General features: G+C 38.4%; 4 protein-coding genes across 4 annotated transcripts; 1 reads left to right on the top strand and 3 right to left on the bottom strand.

Annotated features, from left to right (window-relative positions):
- Window positions 1-1,091: 1,091 nt before the first annotated feature.
- On the bottom strand, window positions 1,092-1,853 carry LOC106743810. Its single transcript, XM_014618011.1, has 2 exons — window positions 1,650-1,853; window positions 1,092-1,280 (listed from the first exon to the last, which is right to left on the bottom strand). The coding sequence occupies exons 1-2, from the start codon at window positions 1,788-1,790 to the stop codon at window positions 1,092-1,094; spliced, it is 330 nt and encodes a 109-aa protein (XP_014473497.1). The 5' UTR covers window positions 1,791-1,853.
- Window positions 1,854-8,464: 6,611 nt separating this feature from the next.
- LOC106743808 (protein Aatf-like) lies at window positions 8,465-9,223 on the bottom strand. Its single transcript, XM_014618010.1, has one exon. The coding sequence runs from the start codon at window positions 9,221-9,223 to the stop codon at window positions 8,465-8,467; it is 759 nt and encodes a 252-aa protein (XP_014473496.1).
- A 4,102-nt stretch (window positions 9,224-13,325) lies between these two features.
- Window positions 13,326-16,109, top strand: LOC106743807. The gene is made up of 3 exons (XM_014618009.1): window positions 13,326-13,397; window positions 14,273-14,482; window positions 14,915-16,109. The coding sequence occupies exons 1-3, from the start codon at window positions 13,326-13,328 to the stop codon at window positions 14,987-14,989; spliced, it is 357 nt and encodes a 118-aa protein (XP_014473495.1). The 3' UTR covers window positions 14,990-16,109.
- Window positions 16,110-16,897: 788 nt separating this feature from the next.
- On the bottom strand, window positions 16,898-21,785 carry LOC106743812 (histone-lysine N-methyltransferase pr-set7). The gene is made up of 6 exons (XM_014618013.1): window positions 21,395-21,785; window positions 20,272-20,444; window positions 20,008-20,143; window positions 19,534-19,892; window positions 19,245-19,435; window positions 16,898-18,865 (listed from the first exon to the last, which is right to left on the bottom strand). Exons 1-6 carry the CDS (start codon window positions 21,456-21,458, stop codon window positions 18,655-18,657), a joined length of 1,134 nt encoding a protein of 377 aa, XP_014473499.1. The 5' UTR covers window positions 21,459-21,785; the 3' UTR covers window positions 16,898-18,654.
- Window positions 21,786-22,680: the final 895 nt, after the last annotated feature.

Below are 22,680 nucleotides of genomic sequence, written 5' to 3'. Positions count from 1 at the left end.
GAACGGTCGTTCGACGCTTCAAAAGAAGGGAGAATCGAAAGAAGAACGGCGCGATCGGCACTCGAAGAGGATTTCCTTGAAGAAGAAGATGTACTATATGAAGCAGGAATGGGCGATTAATGGTAAGAAGCTTAAAAATGATTTTTTCATTGAAAAAACTAATGCCGAAACTTTAAACGCGTTTTTCTCGAAACTAAGTTTTTCAATACGGTGTACACGATATCTCGAGTTTTAATGAATGAATCGATTTGAAATTTTAATCACATATTCTCTGGAATAGTGTCTTTCGTCTGGCGGAGCATTTTTTTGATATTGTTTTTTGTGTAATTGTTATAAACAATAATAACATCAAATTTGGGCAAAAAAATAGAAAAAAATTTCAAACATTTTTTTTCGGCGCCAAAATTTTTTATCGACAAAATCCTCTGTCAGACGAGAGTCAATACTATGTAGATGATAACCATATTTTGTTTTTTGTTTCAGATCACCTAGATGTGAGATTTCATGTACACCGTTTGGGCACCTAAAAAAACGGACCTGCGCTTGAAGGAGTGCCACGACGGCAATTTTGAATATTTCGACAGGAAATTTTTTTTACAAATACTTGAATATATAATAAAGATGACGGTTTAATTTAATTTAATGTATGAGTCATATTTTGTTAGAAAAAAAATCCGGAAAATCGGCCTGTTTTTTCCCTTGTCGCAGTAGACTTCCCCCTTAATAAGTCCAAAAGTGATACATAATATTCTCTAGTAATAATTTTCCTCTTCTCGAGGTAGTCAATCAAGAGAATTCCTTTCGTATCCCAAAAAACGGACGCCATCACCTTTCCATCGAATGGAACGCATTTCGTCTTTTCGGAGCCGGTTCACCTCGTGCGGTCCACTGTTTCGACTGCTGTTTCGTTTCTGGAAAATAGTGGTGAATTCAAGTTTCGTTCATGGTTACAAAACGCCGTAAAAAATCCGCTGGATTCTTTTTATACACTTGCAAACATTCGGCTGATATTCGCATGCGAATTCATTTTTGCTCTGATATGAGCAAATGCGATACCCCATCTTGCGCTAAGTTTTTTCATGTGCAATTTATTATGCAAAATTGAAGTAAACTTGTTCAATTGAGATGCCTATGGTCTCTGCACCTCGCACTTGCACTCGTTTGTCGGTTAAAACTATATCATGGACTTTATCGGTGATTTCTGGCGTCACAGCTGATTTCGAGATTCCAGGACATGTTGCATCTTCGATGCTTGTTCTGCCACGCTTGAATTCATTTACCTAAAATCGAACGGTTTCATAAGAAAGGCATGAGTCGCCCAATGTAGAGGAAATCCTCTCATAAATTTCCTTCGTTGTTTTCCCTTCCAGAAAAAAGAATTGAATCACACCATGAATTCCAATTTTATCCATTTTTTACTGTCACTCGAAACACTACTGTTTAAGTAACTGTCAAACAACAAATTACTGTCAGAATGACTTGTGACCACAAAATATTCACTAATAGGAAGGACACTTTATGAGTATATTTATAGACATCGCTGTTGCCCTCTATTAGTAGACGAACTAAGTTATTTATCAAACCACTCTCGTATTTATCGATGGTTCCTTTCAATATCGTTTCTCTATTATCTAAGACTAGAGAGAAACCTGAGAGTAGCCACGCAGATGTTTTTCTTGATACTGTTTTACATGACTGTTTGATACGCTCTCTGCATCCATTTTTGACGTTGGAACTATTTTGTTATATCCACTTTCTAGTACTGCCAATAATGTTTTTATTTGGTGCATGTTTGTGCTACGTTCACAATTTCCATGGGTGAAAAACTAAGCACCGTGTATGGATGTACAGAATCCGCCACCAAAATCCTGACAAAATAAACAATTTGTCTAAACAAAATTTTATTTATCAAAATGTAAAAATTACAAAAAAAATTTTTGTTCATCAATAATGGTATCCTTTTAGAGTAAAATTACTCTATATAACTCCCTTTTGCTTCGATGACTGCTTCAATCCTCGTCCTGAAACGCTGGTCTTTGCAAAGCGTCCTTATTGGCCATGTTTATATTGGCGAATGCTGTCTCGACAGCGGCCTGGAGAGATGTCACGTTGGAATGTCTTGACTTGTTGGTCACTCGTTCAATGACGCTCCACATGTGACTACGTAGTAGTCCAACGGATTCAAATCTGGATTGTTCGGAAGCCAGAATTCCTTGGATCAAAACATGTTCACATTATCCAACAGCCAGTTTTGAACTAAGTGACTTGTTTGCGCCAGTCCTGCTGGAAGATGTACAGCTTCCCAGCGGCCACAATATCTATTAATGGCTTCATTACCTTCGTCAAAACGCATAAATAAACCATTTTTTGTGACGGTTTCTTTCTTTTGAAAAAAATGTGGCGGCATGACATGACCCTTACTGGAGACGATGCCTAGGACGTGAACAGAGGCCGGAAACTTTATCCTAGCTATTATATTTAGCCGCAACATCACGGTTGATTTCGGGTAGAACCGAATACTTTGGTCTGCGAACGTCCAGCGCGAAGACCTTCGATTATCGCCGCTCTTCGGTTATACTCCGCACTCGATCTTATCTGCTCAGACATTTTGAGGTTATGCACGCTTATTACAAACATCTGATTTGCTCGAACGTCAGTAACAACCTACCGCCGAAGTCAAATGAGACAGGAAATTCAAATTTAAATTTGTCCGGATTTTGGTAGCAGACCCTGTATACTACACTGCTCCATTGCCATATGCAGCATTTGCAATAATCAACTGGGATGTCTATTTTCGCTGCTATTTGATATGCTAGAGCTGAAAGAATGGTCCATGGATCTTTCTAATTCTTAAGTTTTTTTTTTTATTGTCATCCCAAGAACTTTTACAATCTGTCTGTATGATATTTAATAAAGTTTAATAAGTTATAAAGTTTACATAACAGTACATGTTTGTTACGTCCTGGAAGAGAACGCAACGACCGTACTCGCAAACGCGAGTCCCAAACGTATCTGCATGCCAGCGGTGCAAGTCAGAGACCAGACTTGACTTAATTCCTTTAACTCCTATTTGGAGCATAGGACACTTCTCCCTCTTGCATATACATGTGGTGCGCACACAGGTTGTACACATGCATATGGGATCTACAGTTTTACGTCGGTTCCGAACGGCAGTTGGAGAGAGGTGTTTTTCTTTGGCATGAGATTACTCTTGGCGGTTTGCCACCAAGAGGAGCTATGAGCGTAAGAAAAATTCTTTTTCTTTTTTGGTTCTTGCCGGGGAGCGAACTCGGGACTTCTAGCATAGTAGACTGGTGCGCTGTCTACCATACCATGCTCGCGCTCTCAGAGACCAGAAGTGTCACTTTATTCTGACGCGACGTACGCAGGGTGGTCCTATTTTAGGTCAAGGCACTGAAACCCTTTACCTGGGATGGGACCGCGAGCGAAATAATTGGGGAAAGGGTAGTGAATGCGCGATGGTAAGAATATTAAATAAAATAGAAAAATTAAGGTGACAATTTCGACATTTATTGTCTGACAAACGGGTGAAATTACAATATTAAATGAACGGTAAAGTTATAATACAAGATAATATACGGCGAGGTTACAAAATCAATTCTATATGTGTGTGTGTGTATGACGGTGTGTGTGTGTGACAAGCAGAATGTTTGCCGAGAGTGTTTTAAGGGGAGGGTAAGGAGTTAGGAGTACATCAAGCAGCATACGGGGGAGAATCATGCGTATTCTCCCTCGTCGAGCAGGTGCGCTCTTGCGCAGACGCTGAGCGGTCTCCTAAAAAATGCCAGATGGTGATACTAGGGGGTTGCTTAATAGCGCAGAGCAGGACTCACGCAGGGGTTTTAATGGGTATACCTTCTCCCGTTCATCTACGGGAGGAGGGGAGTCCCACATACCCCCGGAAGCCTCCCCGGGCTTCCGAGAGCGTAATGCATTTCCCCTACGTCAAAAAAAAAAAGGGTAAGGAGTTAGGGGTGGGTGGTTCAGAAAGGGAAGTAGAGGAATCGTATGGATATGGAGATGGGTCTGGGGTCCGTGGGTCTGGTGTGGAGGAACGCGAAGGTGGGTTAAAGTAACATGAGGGGGAAGGGGGTNGGGGGGGGGGGGGGAAGCGGGAGGTGATGTCCAGTAGGACGGTGGGGGAGTATAGTCGCGACAGGGTAGTATAGAAGGGCTTGGTGGTTGATAATTGGGATCTGGCGAATAGGAAGGGGCGAGAAGGGAACGGTGAGTTGTCGACGAGGTATTCCCGTCTGAAGGGCTTGGTGGATGGGAATTTCTGTCTGGGGATAGGAGTTCGGAAAAGGCCCTAAGCTGTGCTGCTAGCATGTCATCGCTAGCCTCGAGCAGGTCTCTATGCACTAACGCGAGGGCCTCAAGCCTATCTTCTCCACGCAGAGTATTTACTATGATACGGGGAGGTATTAATATGCGAAGAAAATGGAGCTAATTTGGACGAGTATAAATGGTTCTGGGTGCTTACTCGTACTCGTACTTGATTGTTGGTACGTAAACCTTTTCGGATCTCTGCGCCCTGGTTCTCGTTTCGTGACTCAGGTCGTCGGGTCATCTGGATGGTAGCACTCACGGTACGTTGCACTCACAACGGTTAAAGCGAGAATTAAGTGATTCTGAGACTTGGACTAATTTCGGAATATCGAAACGAATATCTATAAGAAATCCTGAGTCACGCACAGGAGGTTTCACAAAACAGGTAGCACCGGAGAGATCTCGATCTTTTTGACTTCTGCGATACTAAATTTCTTAATGGGTGATTTAGCTTGATAGTTCTTTCTCAAGAATTGATAAATCTCCTCCTCTTCTGCAAGAGATGCTTCTCTGTGGTTTGAAGTAAACTCCTGTTCAAGGTAAGTAGCGAAAAGTTTGGCTTTGTCCTGATTGCTTTTAACCCAAGCTCCTGTCGCCGTATGTATTAAGAATATTGAGATATGCGGTTGTTTTAGTTTTTTGGTCGCTTTCCAGAACGAATAATCAGTGGCTTCAGTTGCACTTAAATTTTTGAGATAGTTCTCAATAGCTTCCTTCTCTTTTGCTAACATGGTCTTGATTTCAACAATTGCTTCATTTAGCTTAGTTTTAAGCTCTGGAGACCTAGTGTTTTGCCATTCTTTTCTGAATTTACATTTGGCTGCGATTCTGTCTCTCACAATCTGAGAACAGTAGCACTTGTTGATGTCATTTATTCATATCAACAAAGAACATAGGGGATCTTTGGTTACTTTATGCCGTATGTTTGATATATTTATGATACTATGGCCGTATTCTTCTATTTATGTTCTTAGGAGAACGATGTCGGTTGAACTATATATAGTTCTCAGTACTACCTTATAAGGTCGATCCTGTTTTTTTGGTAAGAGTGAAATATTTTTTATTTTTAGCGCTTCTACTGTGTTCAGCGTTTTAACTCGTATTTTGACTTCGTCATGGCTTATAATCCTTATAATTTTCATTTGCAATTTCTTCCAAGAGTTTGTTTAATAGGTTGATGTTACCAACACTTGCTACGAATATAGGTGGGGTTTTGATTAGTTTCTCTTTTCCTTTTTCTGAGGATGACTCAGATGTTACAGATAAGTTTTCTTCGTCTGCATTGTTTAATGGACTAAATCTATTAGATGTTGTAGTAGGAGGATTAAGCCAGTAATCTATTTTTATTTGTTTTGACTTATGTCGTAGTTTATTAATTATTTCTTCTAGGCTGTTTCGTGGTCTCTTGTTGTATTTCTTTTTGTGTGAATTTTTATCTCTTGGCATGTTGGTTCATTGTTGTTGTTGTTGTTGTTATTGTCGACTTTTCCTTTGCTGGAAATAGGACTTTTATTGGGGGTTAGTTGTTTCATCCTTGTTTCTTCAGCAATCGTAATAGGCATTTGTTCTGTTTCTTGCTTATTTACCTTCCCTCTCGCTAGCAATGAATGTCCCCCCTCCCAGAATCCATGGAGCAGACCTCCGCAGAGGGTAGATTTTCCGTATTACACGGGCTGCCACCTGGGGTAGTTTCCGTCGAATATGTTTTGTTCATTGCTTTGCCGCCAGCTATCCTAGTGTGCCGATGTTTCTCTGTCGGGGTTATTTCTCTTAGTTGTCCAGACTCAATTATAGCGTCAGATACTCTTTGCATTCTTGCAGAACTTAACGTAACCCAGGGGCCATGACATAGACATGCCTGCATTGGATTTAATAGGAATGGATGGCGTTTCTCAGATTTTATTAATATACAACCGACAACAGGTTGTGCATCCCAGAGACCACTTACTATCCCTCTGATTCCCAATTCTTAAGTTAGCTTATATGTTTCTTATATGAATCTTTTATGGAGATCTAATATATTTTGTTTTTTAATTCGATGAAATTTTTGGCCTTCAGTTACTAAATCACTCACCAAAGCGTTAGGATGTTGACTTAGGCATTTTTGATATCGCATACTGTGAGACTGGATTTTTTCCTTTATTAACGGAATACGGAGATCATGATATAAGAAGTGATTATTAATGTATCATGGAATGTTAAATAGAGTCCTAAGGGTTTTTGCTTGAAATCTTTTCAATATGCCGATGTTTAAATTGAGAGTGGATATGGCTCAGTTAAGGAATTAAAGCAGGATAGTCTATACTCGTACTTTGTTGTTCGGTTGAAATAAATATCTGTTTATTATGGTATGGATACAAGCGGCTCTCTCTCTCTCTCTCTCGACAATGAATTTTTCGCTAGCCTCGTGTGTTGCTCTCTTGTCTCTTCCGACTCTCTGTCCTCTCCCACGCGCGACCCCTGCGCTACCAATGTTCCTGCCGATACCAATGCTCCTCGCGATACCACTGCCATCTCCCGATGCCCATCTTCTCTTATTAGTCGATAAAGCTAACTCCACAATCCGCCCCCTTGGGTTTATCGGCCTCCAGCATCCATGAACTTTAAGACATTGTTCAGGAGAGTAGGTCCGCTCAGTGGCTTCGTCAGGCAATCAGCTGTCATGTCTTCGTTTGACACATGCATAACTTGGATACTTTCTTCCTTCATCACTTCCTGAATGTAATGACATTTCCGGTTCAGCAATTTGGACTTGGCCTTGTAGCTACCTCCATTAGCCAGCCTTACTGCATTCAAATTGTCGCATCTTAACTCCTTAGATATCATTTTTGTTGATTTAATCTCTTGTAACAGATTGCATGCCCATACCATCTCCTTCAGTCCTTCTAACATAGCTCCCATTTCGCTCTCAGTCGTGGACAGTGCAACTGTTGATTGTTTTCTGCTCCTCCAATGAATCAGGTCTCCATTCCAATATAATAGCAGTCCAGAGAAAGACTTCGCGTCTTTAGTCCAATCCCACGACGCATCAGTTTCACACTCAACCATTTGATTTGGACTTCTCTTTCCATATTCCAGACAATAATCCATTGTCCCCTTTAAATAACGCAGAATCCGTTCCAGCGAGGTCATGTGCATCACTCTTGGCTCACTACTAAATTGAGATAAATAACTCAACGTAAAAGACAAGTCCGGTCTCGTATAGACGCTTATATACATCAACTGTCCCAACAATTTTTGATAGGCCTTGATATCCGTTATATTACTCTCATCGTATTCATCCATCTTCATATTAATATCAATCGGTGATGTAACAGGATTGCAATTTTCCATGCCATATTGAGTTAACAGTTTTTCAATGCACTTCTTTTGATGCACAAATATTCCTTCTTCTTCCTGAACTATCTGCATCCCTAACATCGTTGTTGCCTCTCCAAGATCTTTGATGTCTATATGTCGTTTGATCCTATCCATATAGATCTTCTCAAAGTCATCATCACTGGACACAACTAGCATGTCATCCACGTGTATTCCGCAATACATAAATCTGTTTTTCTTCTTTTCATAGAATAGGCAGGGATCTTCTTTTGATTGTCTTAATCTACTTTTCGTCATAATTTTTGTTAAATGATCGTTCCAACATCTTCCAGCTTGTTTAAGTCCATATATGCTTTTCTTCAATTTGCATACTTGATCCTGAGCATCTTGAAATCCGTCGGGCAATTCCATAAAAATGTCCTCTTCTAGCGATTCATGCAAGAAAGCCGTTTTGACATCATAGTTCTTAATTTTTTTCCTTTCTTGCGCTCCAATACTAATTAATAACCTAATCGTTTCCGTCCGCACCATAGGAGCAAACGTTTCTCCATAATCCAAACCGGGTTGTTGTCCACAACCCAACGCAACTAATCGCGCTTTATATCGCCGCTGTTCTGTACCATCTTCTTTAATATCAAATATCCACTTGCTCTTGATCACTTTCCTGTCCCTTGGCCGTGGCATAAGATTCCACATATCATGCTTCATCATTGAGGCCAATTCGTCTACCATAGCCTGTTTCCAGTGTCTCCAATTAATCAGTTTTTTGGCTTCTTCCACAGTTTTCGGTATTTCTTCATCCACGACGAGCATTTGCTTTCTGTTGACCCTTGATCCTTTCTAATCTTCTAACGTTCTCCCGTTCTTGTCTTCTTTCTTCTTCTAATATTCGTTTTCGAACTTCTATTATTGCCTTCGTAGTCCCTTTCGGCCTTCCCCTGCTTCTCACATTTGTGGGTTGTACTTGAACATCTTCAATATTTTCATCTTCTTTTGGATCATCTTCATTCTCATGTTGTATTTTTTGATCAAATTCTTCTGTTTCAGCATCTCCATATTCAGTGCTTCCAGTCTCCGTTCTTCCATCTTCCACATCTTCTTCAATTTCCTCCTGTTGTATCTCGTTAGTCTCATCTTCGGCATCGAGTCCACCGATTATTAATTTTTCACAATTCATTTGATTTCCCTTTTCTTCTTCATTCAGTATTCCATATCCTCTTCTGCATTCGTCAAATTTTACATCCCAATCCGTTTTTATTCTTCCGGTTGTTGGTACGAATATTCGATATGTGTGGTTGGCTGCATATCCCACAAATATCCCTTTAGTAGTTTTTGAGTCAAATTTCTTTCTTTTTCCTTCTTTGTCCAGCAAGTACGCTACATACCAAAATCTTCTTAAATACTTCACGTTCGGTTTTCTGCCATTCCATACTTCGAAAGGGGTCCTTCCGTGTACCGTTGATTTGATTCTGTTTTTGATGTGTACTGCTGTGCATACTGCCTCGGCCCAAAAATCATGCGGCATCTTGGAATCTGACATCATCGCCCTCGTCATCTCTATTATCGAGCGATTCTCTTTTTCCACCACTCCATTGCATTGAGGAGTTCTTGGCGGACTGAATTCATGTTTGACTTCTCCATTAACCATTCTTCTAAGTCGGTTCCAACAAATTCACCTCCGTTATCCGATCTCAAAGCTTTTAATTTTTGTCCAGTTTGATTTTCCTTCAGTAACATCAATTTCTTCAATTGATCCGCTGCGTCTCCCTTTTCCTTCAGTAGTTCTACAAAAATCACTTTCGAATAATAATCAATTATCGTGAAAATATATCTCTTACCTCCACGTGATAAAGGTTTTATCGGCCTAATTAAGTCTATATGCCAGAGATCCATTATCTTTCTCGTTTTTCTCCCTTCTAGTCTCGGGTGCGTTATCTTGCACATCTTTCCCTCTACGTACGGTTCACACTGTCTCTTCTCAACATCGCTCTCTTTCATTTCAATCACTAGTTCTTCCTTCATCATATCTCCAATTATCTTCTTATTTGTATGTCCTAATCGTTTGTGCCAGACATCTAGATCTTTCATCGCTGCCGCCGCTCTGGTGTTTATCCACGAAGACTTCACATAATAGGCATTTTCTTCTCTTACGGCTTTCATTTTAATTTCACCTCCATGCCTATAAACAACAGCTCCATGCTTATCGAATTTCACAACGAAACCATAATCAGTGATCTTTGCAATTGACATTAAATTCACATTAATGCCTGGGACACATAATACATTCTTAAGTCGTATTCTATCTTCATTTGATGACTGCTTTATTACTATCTCTCCTTTTCCACTAGAGGTTAATTTTTTACCTTCTTTATCGGCTAACGAAATATTCCTCTCATCCTCCTCGATCTATCAAACATAGCCTCATCATTCACCATGTGACTCGTCGCCCCCGAGTCTAGTAGCCATAAACAATTTTTCGACTTTACCTGTTTCTCCTCCTTGACGGTTTGTGTTGTGTCTCTTACCGTCATTACAGCCTCATCTGTAGTTTTTAATGTAACTTCGCGTCCTCGTCCAGATCCTTTTCCTCGAGTAGATCCTTTATATCTTCTTCCACGCTGAACGCTTCTCTTCGGTTCCTTACAGTCTGTGATTAAATCCTTGGCAATTGAAGCATTTTTGTTTGTTACGGCACTCGCTCGATGTATGGCCTCTTGTACCACAATTGTAACAGCAAATCAGTCAAGCCTCGATTTCTCTCTTGCCTTTTTCACGTGCTCACTGTCTCTCTTTTCTTCTTTCCGCTTACTCTTTCGCATCTCCTTTTGCTTTAATGCATATCGGATGTCGTTCACAGTCAGTTCTTTTTGAATTTCCAAAACACCTACATTTTTATCAAATTCCGCTCTTAGACCTCTAATTATATACATTCTCAGCTCATAATCTTCTATGTTTTTATCTAGCTGCACACATTGATTTTTCAAAGCTTCAGCTCTGTTCACAAATGCATCTACACTTTCCTCTTTATTCATCCGTAGGTTTGTTAACTCACCCAGTAATCTGGCTCTTAACTGTTCCGTCTCAGCTGCCATATTATTTTTAATTAAACTCCACAATTTATCTGCGTTCTTCTCGTGGCTATATTTTAATAATTGTGCCTTGCTCATAGCGTTGATTATCACTGTTCTTGCAGCATAATTGTTATCATCCCACTCATTCCACACTTTAAATTTAGCAGCGAGTACGCATCGTCTTCTTCAGGTTTTTCGAGCGGTTTTGTACCTATCGCTTTCTTCCAAAGCTTCTTGGTTCTTAATACGAGGTCTGTTCAAAAAGTATCGCGAATTTTGAATTTCCGCGGGTTACATATATTCGATTTTCGATTTTTTTATGTTGGTACTCATGTCTCTCACTTATGCCGACAAGTTCGGCCATTTTGAATATTCAGTTTATCTTTGACAGCTGTTTTGCTTGGAAGTGTTTTGGCTCGTCTTCGATTTTTGCCTATTCCAAAAAATGGATCAAAGAATCTAACAAAATTAAGTGCGCGGACGCATTCCGAATGTTGACTGTGGCATATGGTGAAGCTACCTTGGACCGAAGCAATATTTATCGGTGGTATAAAATGTTCTCAGAGGGCCGAGAAAATGTGAACGACGAAGAGCGTGCCGGACGCCCGAGCACGTCAACAACAGACGAAAACATTGATGAAGTGAAGAAAATAGTATTGGCCAATCGTCGAATCACCGTTAGAGAAGTTGCTGAGGACTTAAACATATCGATTGGCTCGTGCCATTCGATTTTTACTAATGATTTGGGCATGAGACTTTGGAAATTCGTACCAAAATTGCTCAATTTCGACCAAAAACAGCATCGCATTAACATTGCTGGAGAGCTGTTGGACTCTGTCCGCGACGACCCAAATTTGCAGAGGGTCATAACTGGTGACGAATCATAGGTTTATGGTTATGACGTGGAAACGAAAGTTCAATCATCCCAATGGAAGCTGCCGCACGAGCCAAGACCGAAAAAAGCGCGCCAAGTTCGGTCGAATGTGAAGGTTTTGCTTACAGTTTTCTTCGATTGCAGGGGTCTGGTGCATCATGAGTTCTTGCCACAGGGTAGGCAGGGTATGCCAACGGTCAATAAGGAATATTACCTGCAAGTTATGCGCAATTTGCGTGAAGCAATCCGCCAGAAACGTCCGGATTTATGGAAGAACAAAAATTGGCTTTTGCACCATGATAACGCCCCTGCTCATACATCGTTGCTTGTGCGCGAATTTTTGGCCAAAAACAACACACTAGTGATGCCGCGGCCACCGTATTCCCCAGACCTGGCCCCCTGTGACTTTTTCTTCTTCCCGAAACTGAAGAGGCACATGAAAGGACGACGCTACGGTACGATTGAGGAGATAAAGACGGCATCGAAGGAGGAGCTAAACAAGATCACAAAAAATGATTTTTTGAAGTGCTTCGAGGATTGGAAAAAACGTTGGCACAAGTATATAATATCTTATGGAGATTACTTTGAAGGAGACAAAATAGATATTCATGAATAAATAAATAATTTTTGAAAAAACACAAAATTCGCGATACTTTTTGAACAGACCTCGTATACCTTCTATTTTTTCACTCCATAAAAAATAGTTGGTATCGTCCAGTGGCTCTACGCTTGAGAGATTCCAGTTCTCGGCCATCTTGGGAAAAAATGGCTTCTTCGTCTCAATCCGCTTGTATCTGTCGTCTCGATCGTCGCTTAGAAAAAATGAGCTCAACCACGCTCTGCTACCAATTTGAGAGTGGATATGGCTCAGTTAAGGAATTAAAGCAGGATAGTCTATACCTTGTTGTTCGGTTGAAATAAATATCTGTTTATTATGGTATGGATACAAGCGGCTCTCTCTCTCTCTCTCTCGACAATGAATTTTTCGCTAGCCTCGTGTGTTGCTCTCTTGTCTCCTCCGACTCTCTGCCCTCTCCTACGCGCTACCCCCGCGCTACCAATGTTCCTGCCGATACCAATGCTCCTCGCGATACCACCGCCATCTCCCGATGCCCATCTTCTCTCATCAATCGATAAAGCCAACTCCACATAAATTACTTGCATTTCCCCATAGTTGCATACTATATGTTCATATGGGTTTAAGGATGACTTTATATTAGGTTGGTGCAAATGAAATGGCCGTTTATAAATATAAAGTTGAAACTTGTATTTTACAAATTTAAAACTTACATAACTAATCAAAATAGCTTCCACCTACTTCAATACATTTCTGCTAACGTGATCCAAATGCTTCAATGCACTTTCTAAAAAAATCTAGAGAGCATGAATCGATAAACTCTTTAAATGCATTTTTCACACTTCTTTCTTCATTGAAATTTTTGCCCGCCTAAAACACATCTAGATGCTTGAAAAGATGATAATCTGTTGGTGAGATGTCTAGAGAATAGAGAGGGTGAAGGAGAACTTCAATGTTCACTCGGCGAGTTTTTGAACGGTTTGTTTTGCAATGTGTGATTTAGCGTTATCGTACAACAGCAACATGCCGTGTCTGCTGACCAATATTGTTGAGTGCACAGTTTTTGGTGCATGGTGGCAATTTCCTGACAGTACTTATCAGACTTTATAACCTCACCTTGTTTGGTAAATGAATAATGAACGATACCTTTGCTAGACCACCATATAGACACCATCATTTTCTTGGGGTGAAGATTCGATTTTGGAATGTATTTTGGAGCCTCATTCGCATCTAACCACTACGCAAAACGTCGGTGGTTGTACAAAATCCATTTTTTATCACAAGTCACAATCCTGTGTAAAATTCCATCTGTATTCTGTCGCAACCGCAAAGAAATGCATATCTCCAAACGTTTCAATTTGTCTCTTTCTATGATTTCATGGGAGACCCATTTATCCAACTTTTTCACTTTTCCCAATTTGTATATCGGACGGCAGTTGAATGATCAACTTCGAATTTTTTGACAATCTTTCAGACTGTTAACCTTAGATCTGTTTTAACCATCTCCTTCAAAACAACGTCATCAATGACGGAAGATGTGTGTTCGCGAGACAAATTGTCGTGGTTTGGTCCCCAGAACGAAATTTTTCAAATCAACGTCTCATCGTTCTTTCACTTACAGTACCTTCACCAAATGCGGTATAAATGTTACGCGTTGCTTCGGCTGCAGTATGATCAAGTTTGAACTCATATAAGTAATTTATACGAATTTCTCTATTTTCCATCACAGCGTTAATGCAAACTTCTATAACTAACAGTACAATATAGAAATAAAATTATATGCGCTAAATCACACGTGGATCATGTACTTTTCACATNGCAGCAGTTTTCTTCAAATGATAACAAAAAACCAATGCTGTCCGCAAATCGTAGTTCGTAGGCATAAAACTCGACATGTTTAAGGTTATAGAAAAATATACCGGTGTATGGAACTTGGGTGTTGTGTGTTGAAAATCTTCGTCAGCTGTTAGAGGGAGATGATGGCGCTACAGAAGCGGTCTTACGGTCCCTAACACTGATGGCTAGCGCCATCTATAGGGAAATTCCGGTTTCATACTTCTACACCTGATACACTGTTCGAAGAAGATTGACGGAAAACGAACTGCATGCGCACAGACCAACAGCCGTGCCTTCGTTTACGTGTCGTCATCACGTAGCTCAATTTTGCAGTCGAATATAGACGTACTTAGATTGGACGTTTTATTTAGTGACGAGTCTCGTTTTTGCCTGTACTCTCCAGATGGGCGAGAACGAGTTTACCATCGTATTGGAGAACGCTTTACAGATTGCATGGTAAGTGAACGATATAGGTGCAACGGGGGCTCTGCCATGGTTTGGACAGGAATATCTGCAAATGCTCATACAGATTTACACGTTTTCGAGCACAATATGAATGTGCTATAAACATAGAATATATACGTAGAAGATATTTTGATACCGTATGTTGTTCCATATGCGCTCTTTATCGGAGATTTCATATTCATGCAAGATAATGCGAGACCACACGTTGCAAGAAGAGTACTGAATTTCTACAGGGAAAGTAGCATAAATTTATTACAATGCAATAAGTCCAGATTTAAATCCGATTGAAAATTTTTGGGACAACCTCGGTAGAAAAGTATGCAATCCATGTACTTGCACTACAATCACTACAAGAACTTCGAACAGTTCTTGAAACAGAATAGGATAACATTTTTCTTCTAAAGTTCTATTACTTCTTTGCAGAAGCATGGTGACCTCTCTCAAATGCCTGTGGTGCATACGCTGATTGTACATAAGCATATGGGACCTACAGTTTAACGTTGGTTCCGAACAGCAAGATTTTTAGAGAGGCATTCAATGGCAAGGATACTCTCTCTTGGTAGTTTGCCATTGCCTTCCGGGAGAAGAACGAGCGTAAATATTTTTGGTTCCTGCCGGGATCGAATCCGGGACCACTAGTATGGAAGACCAGTGTGCTGTCTGCCATGCCACGTTCGCTCTCGGGATAACATTATACAGAATAACATTCGGATACTCATAAGAAGTATGCCTTGCCGCATGGAGGACGTAATTCGTGCAAAAGATGGTCAGACACACTACTAAACACACACACACACACGCGCGCGTGCACATTTACGCACATGCATACAGGATCAAATTTTTGCTACGTACATGTCGTTGATCCTGGGTAACGCCCAGAGCAAGATCGAGACTCATAACCGCAAGGAAATTTGGAGTCTTAAAATATTACGGAGCTGACGAACCACGGAATTCTTATTTTTATAATTCGGCCTGATTTAAAATTCAAAATCAAATATCTCGGCACCTAACACAGCTAATAGGATTAAAAACAAATCATTTTAAAGATTCGGACTTTTAGCTTTCGAAAATTCACAATGCAATAATGGACCATAGTTTTTCTTCCAAAATGGTAGATAATAAAACGAGAGCATGTAAAATAGAAAAATAATAATCGAGTTTGTAATAACACATGGCGAGAGTCAAATGCCGCAACTCAATGGGATAAAAAACATGTAAAAGTACAGAGTTTCCACTTTAGAATGTTTTTTCATTCATTTCGATATGATGATTTTTCGCCGAAATACTCCTATTTGAAAAAAAGAAAAGCAGTTTTGTACTTCAAATGCGAATAACTCTGCAAAAAATGGTGGTACCGAGATGCATAAAAAAGCAGTTTAAAGAGAAAATTCTGTATCTTCATATCCCTTTTTTCAAATTAAGTTGAAAATTTTTATTTGAGCCGTGCACCGTCGCAAAGTAGGACCTATTCATCTCCAATTACATATGCTCTCGCTTTGTCATCCGCCATTTTTAATAAATTTATCTCGCAGAATTGACATAAATGTATCTTAAAGTAGAGATTCCAAGCTTCATTTCCTTTCTTGAGAAAAAGATTTTTATCTTCATTATTGACGAAGTTTTTGTCATTTGAAATTTGTGAATTTTTTTCCACATTTTTAGTGTATCGCTTTTTTTTAGGAGTGTATATATATATATATACACACATACATATATGTGTGTGTATGTGTATGACAGTTTATATTATATTTGATAATTAATTTTTTTTTATTTTGCAGTCGTTTTTGTAAAACAAGATTAAAATTACAATAAAGGAAATATTAGATCAATTTATTGCAAGTCTTTTTTATATAATCTTTTCTCATATAATAACAAAATTGTTTACAATCGCACTATATNTTTTTTGTGAATGATGATTATATTGGTACAATGACGTTGTTGCAGTCAAGATCTGATTTTTGTTCTATAAAAAAAAATATATATACAAGGTGGGCCATTTTAATCGACCCAGTCGAATATTTCGAAAACCAAGCCCGGGAGAGAAAAATTTTTCAGACAAAAGTTTTTTGGTTTCGAGGGGACCATAAGACGGTACCATTGGTTTGACCTTGAAGAATTATTTGAAAGTCACATGAAGGTCACCTCAATTTTTTTAAATGGCATCCTCTATTTTTTATTACACACTCTTGTAGCTAAAGTACTTAATGAAGAAACATTTCATTATAGTGTTTTGGAAAGCTCTCGAGGTCAGCAACAAGAATGTGTAATAAAAAATAGAGGATGCCATTTTAAAAAATTGAGGTGACCTTTATGTGACTTTCAAATAATTCTTCAAGGTCAATGGTACCGTCTTATGGTCCCCTCGAAACCAAACAACTTTTGTCTGAAAAATTTTTCTCTCCCGGGCTTGGTTTTCGAAATATTCGACTGGGTCGATTAAAATGGCCCACCTTGTATATATATTTTTTTTTATAGAACAAAAATCAGATCTTGACTGCAACAACGTCATTGTACCAATATAATCATCATTCACAAAAAAATTGACATATGCTAAAAGTTACTATAATAGTGAACCTCGGAAAATATATGTAATTCTATTTAAACGAAGAGTTCTAAATGATCTCTATTTCATATCATATATATGTGCAAAAAACAAAAATCTCAGGTGTAGTAAAAGTACATAAACATGGTTAACAAATAATTTATCTACAGCATAAATACTGCATTTTTTCGTCATCTTAAACCTCTATATTTAAAGTAAAAGTTTAAAATAGGAATGGGAAAAATCGTGGTTATACTTGATATATCATACATCCTTAGAAGAAGTAGGCTTACAAGTGGCAGCGTTTGAATTAATGGCAATGTGTTGAAATATATGAATAATTAATGTTAAATAATAATAATAATGTGTATTAATGCTATAAATAGTTATTAAGAAAAATAAATATAAAGACGATACAATACTTGTCTGCAGCTTAGTTGTTATTTTATAGCGGGAGACAAATATAAACAATCGGGAAAATACCATTCGTACATGTCATACATACATACGCGCGCGTGCGCGCTCACGCACGCATGCACGCACGCACGTACATTATACAATTTGTTTCTCGAGATTCATGCAATCCCACATCCAATCGATATTCGCGTGGCAGTGAAGAAATAAAAAAATTCAAAGCTAACGTACATACATTATGCAAATACTTCAATGGAAAATCTTTGTTTTATCTGATAATCACACCGATTACACCTACCCTACACATTTATACCTTATTTTTAAAGACATATATTATATTCGTAGTTATATCAGTACGCATCACAAACGCTTTGATTATAAATTCTTGGTATAACACATGGAAATTCAAACTTAGTCATTATTGGACTAAGGGTAACTTTCACCAAATTCTGATTAAGCTAATCGATAAATAATAATAATTGCCAGTACTAATTTTCAGTTTTATAACTCGTCTCTTTCAATATAATAATCGAAAAGTTAATTATCTCTGGTTGTATTAGCAAGATAGAGCAACATTTGACTGACAACAATTTGAAATCGTCGATTAGCTTAATTGGAGTTTGGTGAAAATCAGCCCTAAATGATACAATTTTTACTATTTCATTACAATTATTACAAATTATATGATTCAAATATTAGCTCTAAAAGTTCCAATTCAAGCGGTAATACTGTATCATGTTAAGAATGTAACTGCAGCACAAAACAAAACCCATTGACAGGAAAAATTAATTAAATACCGTTATAGATGATCCTAATACAATGTCGTGTGACACTGAGAAAGCTATTCATCTTAATATAAAAATTTTGCTTACGATACAAGCACGGTATACACAACAATTCGGTATACACAAATTTACAATTAATCAAATAAATTAATTTTTAAACACTCCGTCAGAATTAATCCCAATTCCCTCATCAGCTCCTCGTAAAGTAATTAGAATTATTTCTATTACGGAAATATATAAAACACATAGCATTTCCATTCTTTAGTGTAGAAGTTTGTGCAATCATTTGCCTCCACTTCACTTAGAAGACAAATTTCTATATAATAGAGAGAACACGCTACGTCCCTTCATAGGAGGAACGGGAGTGAATTTTTTATGTACAATGTACAGCAATGTCATGTAAATAATGAATTGAAAATATGCTATAACGCTAGCCATGGATAATGACGAATAGATTCGCGACTTCGATCTCCGTAATCGTACGTGACCTCGACGCCGATCGGTATATCTTCCTTCGCTGTGAGTACCAAGTGCGGTATGGAGCCGACTTCGATAATCCGTGCGATTAAGTTGCCGTTTCTTGAGTGATTGACTAATCTACCCAGTTTGTCCGTCTCCGCTGTCGCATCGACGCTGAAAAAATACCAACATTTCAGATTTTCTCTATCTTGCATCATTTCAATCTTAACACGTTCATTGCCAAGCTGAAAATTGGAATTTCGTGTGGTGGCCAAAATTTTTTTTTTATTTAGTTTTTATTGTGCTCAAAATAAATTAATATATTATTTATACGCTTTTATTATTATGAACATAGGATTTATGTACTCTAAATATCTATTACGCGATAATGCGTGATCGGCCGTTTGGTGAGAACTCGCATCACGCAATATCGCGTGATTGGCAATGAACATGTTAACCACGAATAATATTTCTAACACTGAGAAAGCTATTAGAACTGAAAGTTTTAGAAGTTTTAGAAAACATGATCATTAATACATCAGAATTTCCATACCAATACTGTTGATTACGGTGTTGAAAGTAATACATGTAACATCCGGTGTTCTGGTCTTGTGCATACTCTTCTTCACGTAACTTCGCCTCTGCTTGACTAATTAACTCGCCGATATATTCTACCACATACTCGCCTTTGGAGAATTCTCGCGTAGTTATAACACCACGACCTTTACCTGCGAAGTGTCTGACCTGAAGAGAAATGACCACAATTAATTTATATTTAATGAAGCTACCTAATAGAAATGTAAACTAACGTTTCTATAACCTCGGATCGTTTGTCGTCTTACCTCTAAACCTTCTTCCACCTGACAGACTACTTTATTCTCTATATCGCGCTGTTTCTCTTCTAATACAGCTTTCTTACACTTCCTGACGCTGCGACGCACCGGAAAGTAATCAGTAATCGAATGATTTTTACTATCAACACTTACTGGTTTTGGTAAATGATTCGGTAACTGATTAGCGACTCCCTTCTTACGGCCACGCAAAGCAGGCTTTTTTATAACCTGCAATGGGCTACGCAATGTTACCATCATAGGTTGCTTTTCCTTAGTCATGATCATAGCTTCTTCATCATCTAACACCAACGGCATATTAATTCTATGTGGCGTAGATGGTCCATGATTTGGAACTGCCACTGGTGTTTCTGAAATTAAAGTTTCTATGTTATCTAAATATAAATCAGTCTTTATGTTACATAATCTAAAATAAAAATAGAAAAAAATATTTGTCAGATTAAGATGCATGTTCACAATAAATACCATCAGTTTTGAATTCTTCTATATCAGAGATACTTTTATTATTTGTTTGAATGCATTTTGGAATTCGTGCATTTCCAAAGAAGTAATGCCTAGGTGTCGCAGAACTTTTTTCTTTCATAACAGCTGTATTTGAAACCTGTAGCAAATAAAATAATGCTGCAATGATTTCTACTATGTGTACATTTATATACTGACTTATAACTGACATATTACATGTATAAACAGCTCTATATGCATACATTATTATTTATAATATATACTTACTTGTCTACAAGTATATGCTTTGTCTATAAGAGATTTACATGTTTCTGATGCAGATTGTGTTTTGAAAAGATATTTGTTGGATAATCTTTTGACAGTATCAAGTTTCTTCTGATTCTTCACTGTTGTATTACTTTGTAAAATTATATCTTTGTTTGCACCAAGTCTCTGGCTTACTATATGTATTAAGAATAATTAACTTTTAATTTTAATTTTCAATTTTCTTACAAAGCAAAATACAAGACACATTATTATAAAATAATCTTTACACATGCAATATTAAAAACTAGAACACAATATTGCTATTATAAAATGAAAATTACATAATGTATCATAGACTAATATTGATACAAAATTAAATTAGATCTACGAACAGTCAGTATGTATATAACAATCCAAAAAATTTTTTACTTGAAACTGTAGCCCATATTTTGAACTCTCATCAATGAAAATACCTTTAAAAGTGGCTTAGGAACCATTTGATTGGCTGAAAAGCCACATTTAAGCCTCTTTTATCGATAAAAGAAAGTTCAAAATATGAATTTAATTATTAGAAATATATACTGAAAGTCGAATAATAATTATGACGAGACACGGAAAATGCGAATGTCCGTCACTCATACAATCTCGGACAATAAACTTTTATAAGGCAAAATTATACATAACGTAAACAAGGTAAGGATGCAATAGAAACGTTAGGAGTCTATGAAAATCACGGACGAAAATAACGTAATACAATGTTTCTTGCCATACGACAAATAACCTCGACTATCTTGTACTTTACATTAGTTCCATATTAGTTCGGGGTCTACTAGCCAGAGTCGTGAAGATCACAAATCATTATGGATTAACGATTTGCCGTCGCCGCGAGGATTCGAAATTCAACGGGCATCATTCTCTGGTTACGATCGTCTCGCGTTCGACTAATTACAAAATCGACACATAATAATTGATCAACGCGTCGCGTTGCGAAGTAAAGCGATGATAGGCGTATCTAAGGAGCGTCTATATCGATAGCGTTCAAAATGAAGGGAGAGAAGAAGTGAGAGAATCCGTTCAAAACATAACCTCGACACGACCGGTTCGAAATGCTGAGTGAAAATGTTGGCATGAGGCGCGCGATTACCTTTAGCTATGTTTCCAACTTCGTTCCCGACGCGACGAGACGCTGCGCGAGTCGCTTTGTTCATGGCAGAGCACGGACGGATGTACGATTGACAACTGTCAAAGGGCCCAGATACAGCAGAAACCGACGATGGTTTGCAGCTACGGCGGTTGATGATCTAACGAAATGGTAGATCCTCCGCTAATGTGGGAATCTCGTGTGCTATGCTCGCTGCGCCCTTTTTTTAAATGACACTTTAAACATGAATTGACAAGCGAATTGCACAGCCGCACACATTGGTGAGCGTATCGTTACTTCTCAACTACCGCGGATACAGCAATGGCCACGTTCAATAAAACGTTTATTTTGCAATTGTGAAGTATTCTGAGTTTGAGATTAGAGATGTGTTCCAACATACATTGCCAGTGCTGGCAGTACTGAAAAATTGTTCCATTATGGCTTCTGCCCACAAGATGCAGCAATGTTCGCCGCGCGGCGAAAATTCGCACGGTAGCCAATCAACACGCCGTTTCTCGGCAAAAACTAGAAATTTATTAGCTACCGCGCGAACTTCCGCTGCGCGGCAAGTATTGCTGCAACTTAGGCAGAAGCCATTAGGTCTGTTCGTTTTCACTGCACCGCTGAACTAGTGCAATAAGTTGAAGTGAAAAAATATATACTTGTCTCGTTTCAACTTATAGAACTAATTCAGCGGTACAACGAAAAGGAACAGACCTATTATTATGGCTCTCGTAGACCGGCGCGATACGCGATGCGATATGACACGCGACGCACGATATCCAATGAGCGTATGTTTTCCAGAAGAGCTACACGCTCATTGGACATTACGTATCGCATATCGCGTCGCGCATCGCGCTGGCTGCGAGAACCATTAGTATTGGTCCATAATAAATATTTTAAGCCTTAAGACTTAAGAAATTTATCAATCACAGTCGAATATAAAGAGAATAATTAACTGTAATTAGTCAATTTCTTAAAACTTAAGACTTAAAATACCTATTATGGACCGACACTTGGTATGTAGGAGCTCGATTCTTGAATTATTCGTAACAATTCGTATACATAAATTGCGAGTAATATCCAATGAGCGTATTGCTTTTACAGAATAGCTGTACTTTTATTGGATATTACTCGTAAGTTATGTATACGATTAGTTATGAATGATTCAAGAATCGAGTTCCAGTATATTGCGATAGCATCTAGTTCTATCAATAACGTCGTAAATAGTAGTGTAACGTCCGGACTTATTTTGGAACATTAATAATATATTAGTACAGATCGGAGGC

This window comes from Dinoponera quadriceps, unplaced genomic scaffold (assembly GCF_001313825.1).
Source record: "Dinoponera quadriceps isolate SergipeBrazil2010 unplaced genomic scaffold, ASM131382v1 scaffold1242, whole genome shotgun sequence".
Classification (NCBI taxonomy): Eukaryota; Metazoa; Arthropoda; class Insecta; order Hymenoptera; family Formicidae; genus Dinoponera; species Dinoponera quadriceps.
Note: the sequence above shows the minus strand (reverse complement) of the source record. Positions and strands in the feature narration are given on the sequence as shown.

Coding starts and splice junctions, on each gene's coding strand:
- LOC106743810 (XM_014618011.1), bottom strand. CDS start 1,790: ATGCACCAAATAAAAACATTATTGGCAGTACTAGAAAGTGGATATAAC. Junction 1,281..1,649: donor ATCTGCGTGGCTACTCTCAG/GTTTCTCTCTAG, acceptor GTTCGATTTTAG/GTAAATGAATTCAAGCGTGG.
- LOC106743808 (XM_014618010.1), bottom strand. CDS start 9,223: ATGACGAGGGCGATGATGTCAGATTCCAAGATGCCGCATGATTTTTGG.
- LOC106743807 (XM_014618009.1), top strand. CDS start 13,326: ATGAACGATACCTTTGCTAGACCACCATATAGACACCATCATTTTCTT. Junction 13,398..14,272: donor TGAAGATTCGATTTTGGAAT/GTATTTTGGAGC, acceptor CACTGTTCGAAG/AAGATTGACGGAAAACGAAC. Junction 14,483..14,914: donor AACGCTTTACAGATTGCATG/GTAAGTGAACGA, acceptor ACTTCTTTGCAG/AAGCATGGTGACCTCTCTCA.
- LOC106743812 (XM_014618013.1), bottom strand. CDS start 21,458: ATGAACAAAGCGACTCGCGCAGCGTCTCGTCGCGTCGGGAACGAAGTT. Junction 20,144..20,271: donor AAGCATATACTTGTAGACAA/GTAAGTATATAT, acceptor TATTTGCTACAG/GTTTCAAATACAGCTGTTAT. Junction 19,893..20,007: donor AGAAGAATTCAAAACTGATG/GTATTTATTGTG, acceptor CTTTAATTTCAG/AAACACCAGTGGCAGTTCCA.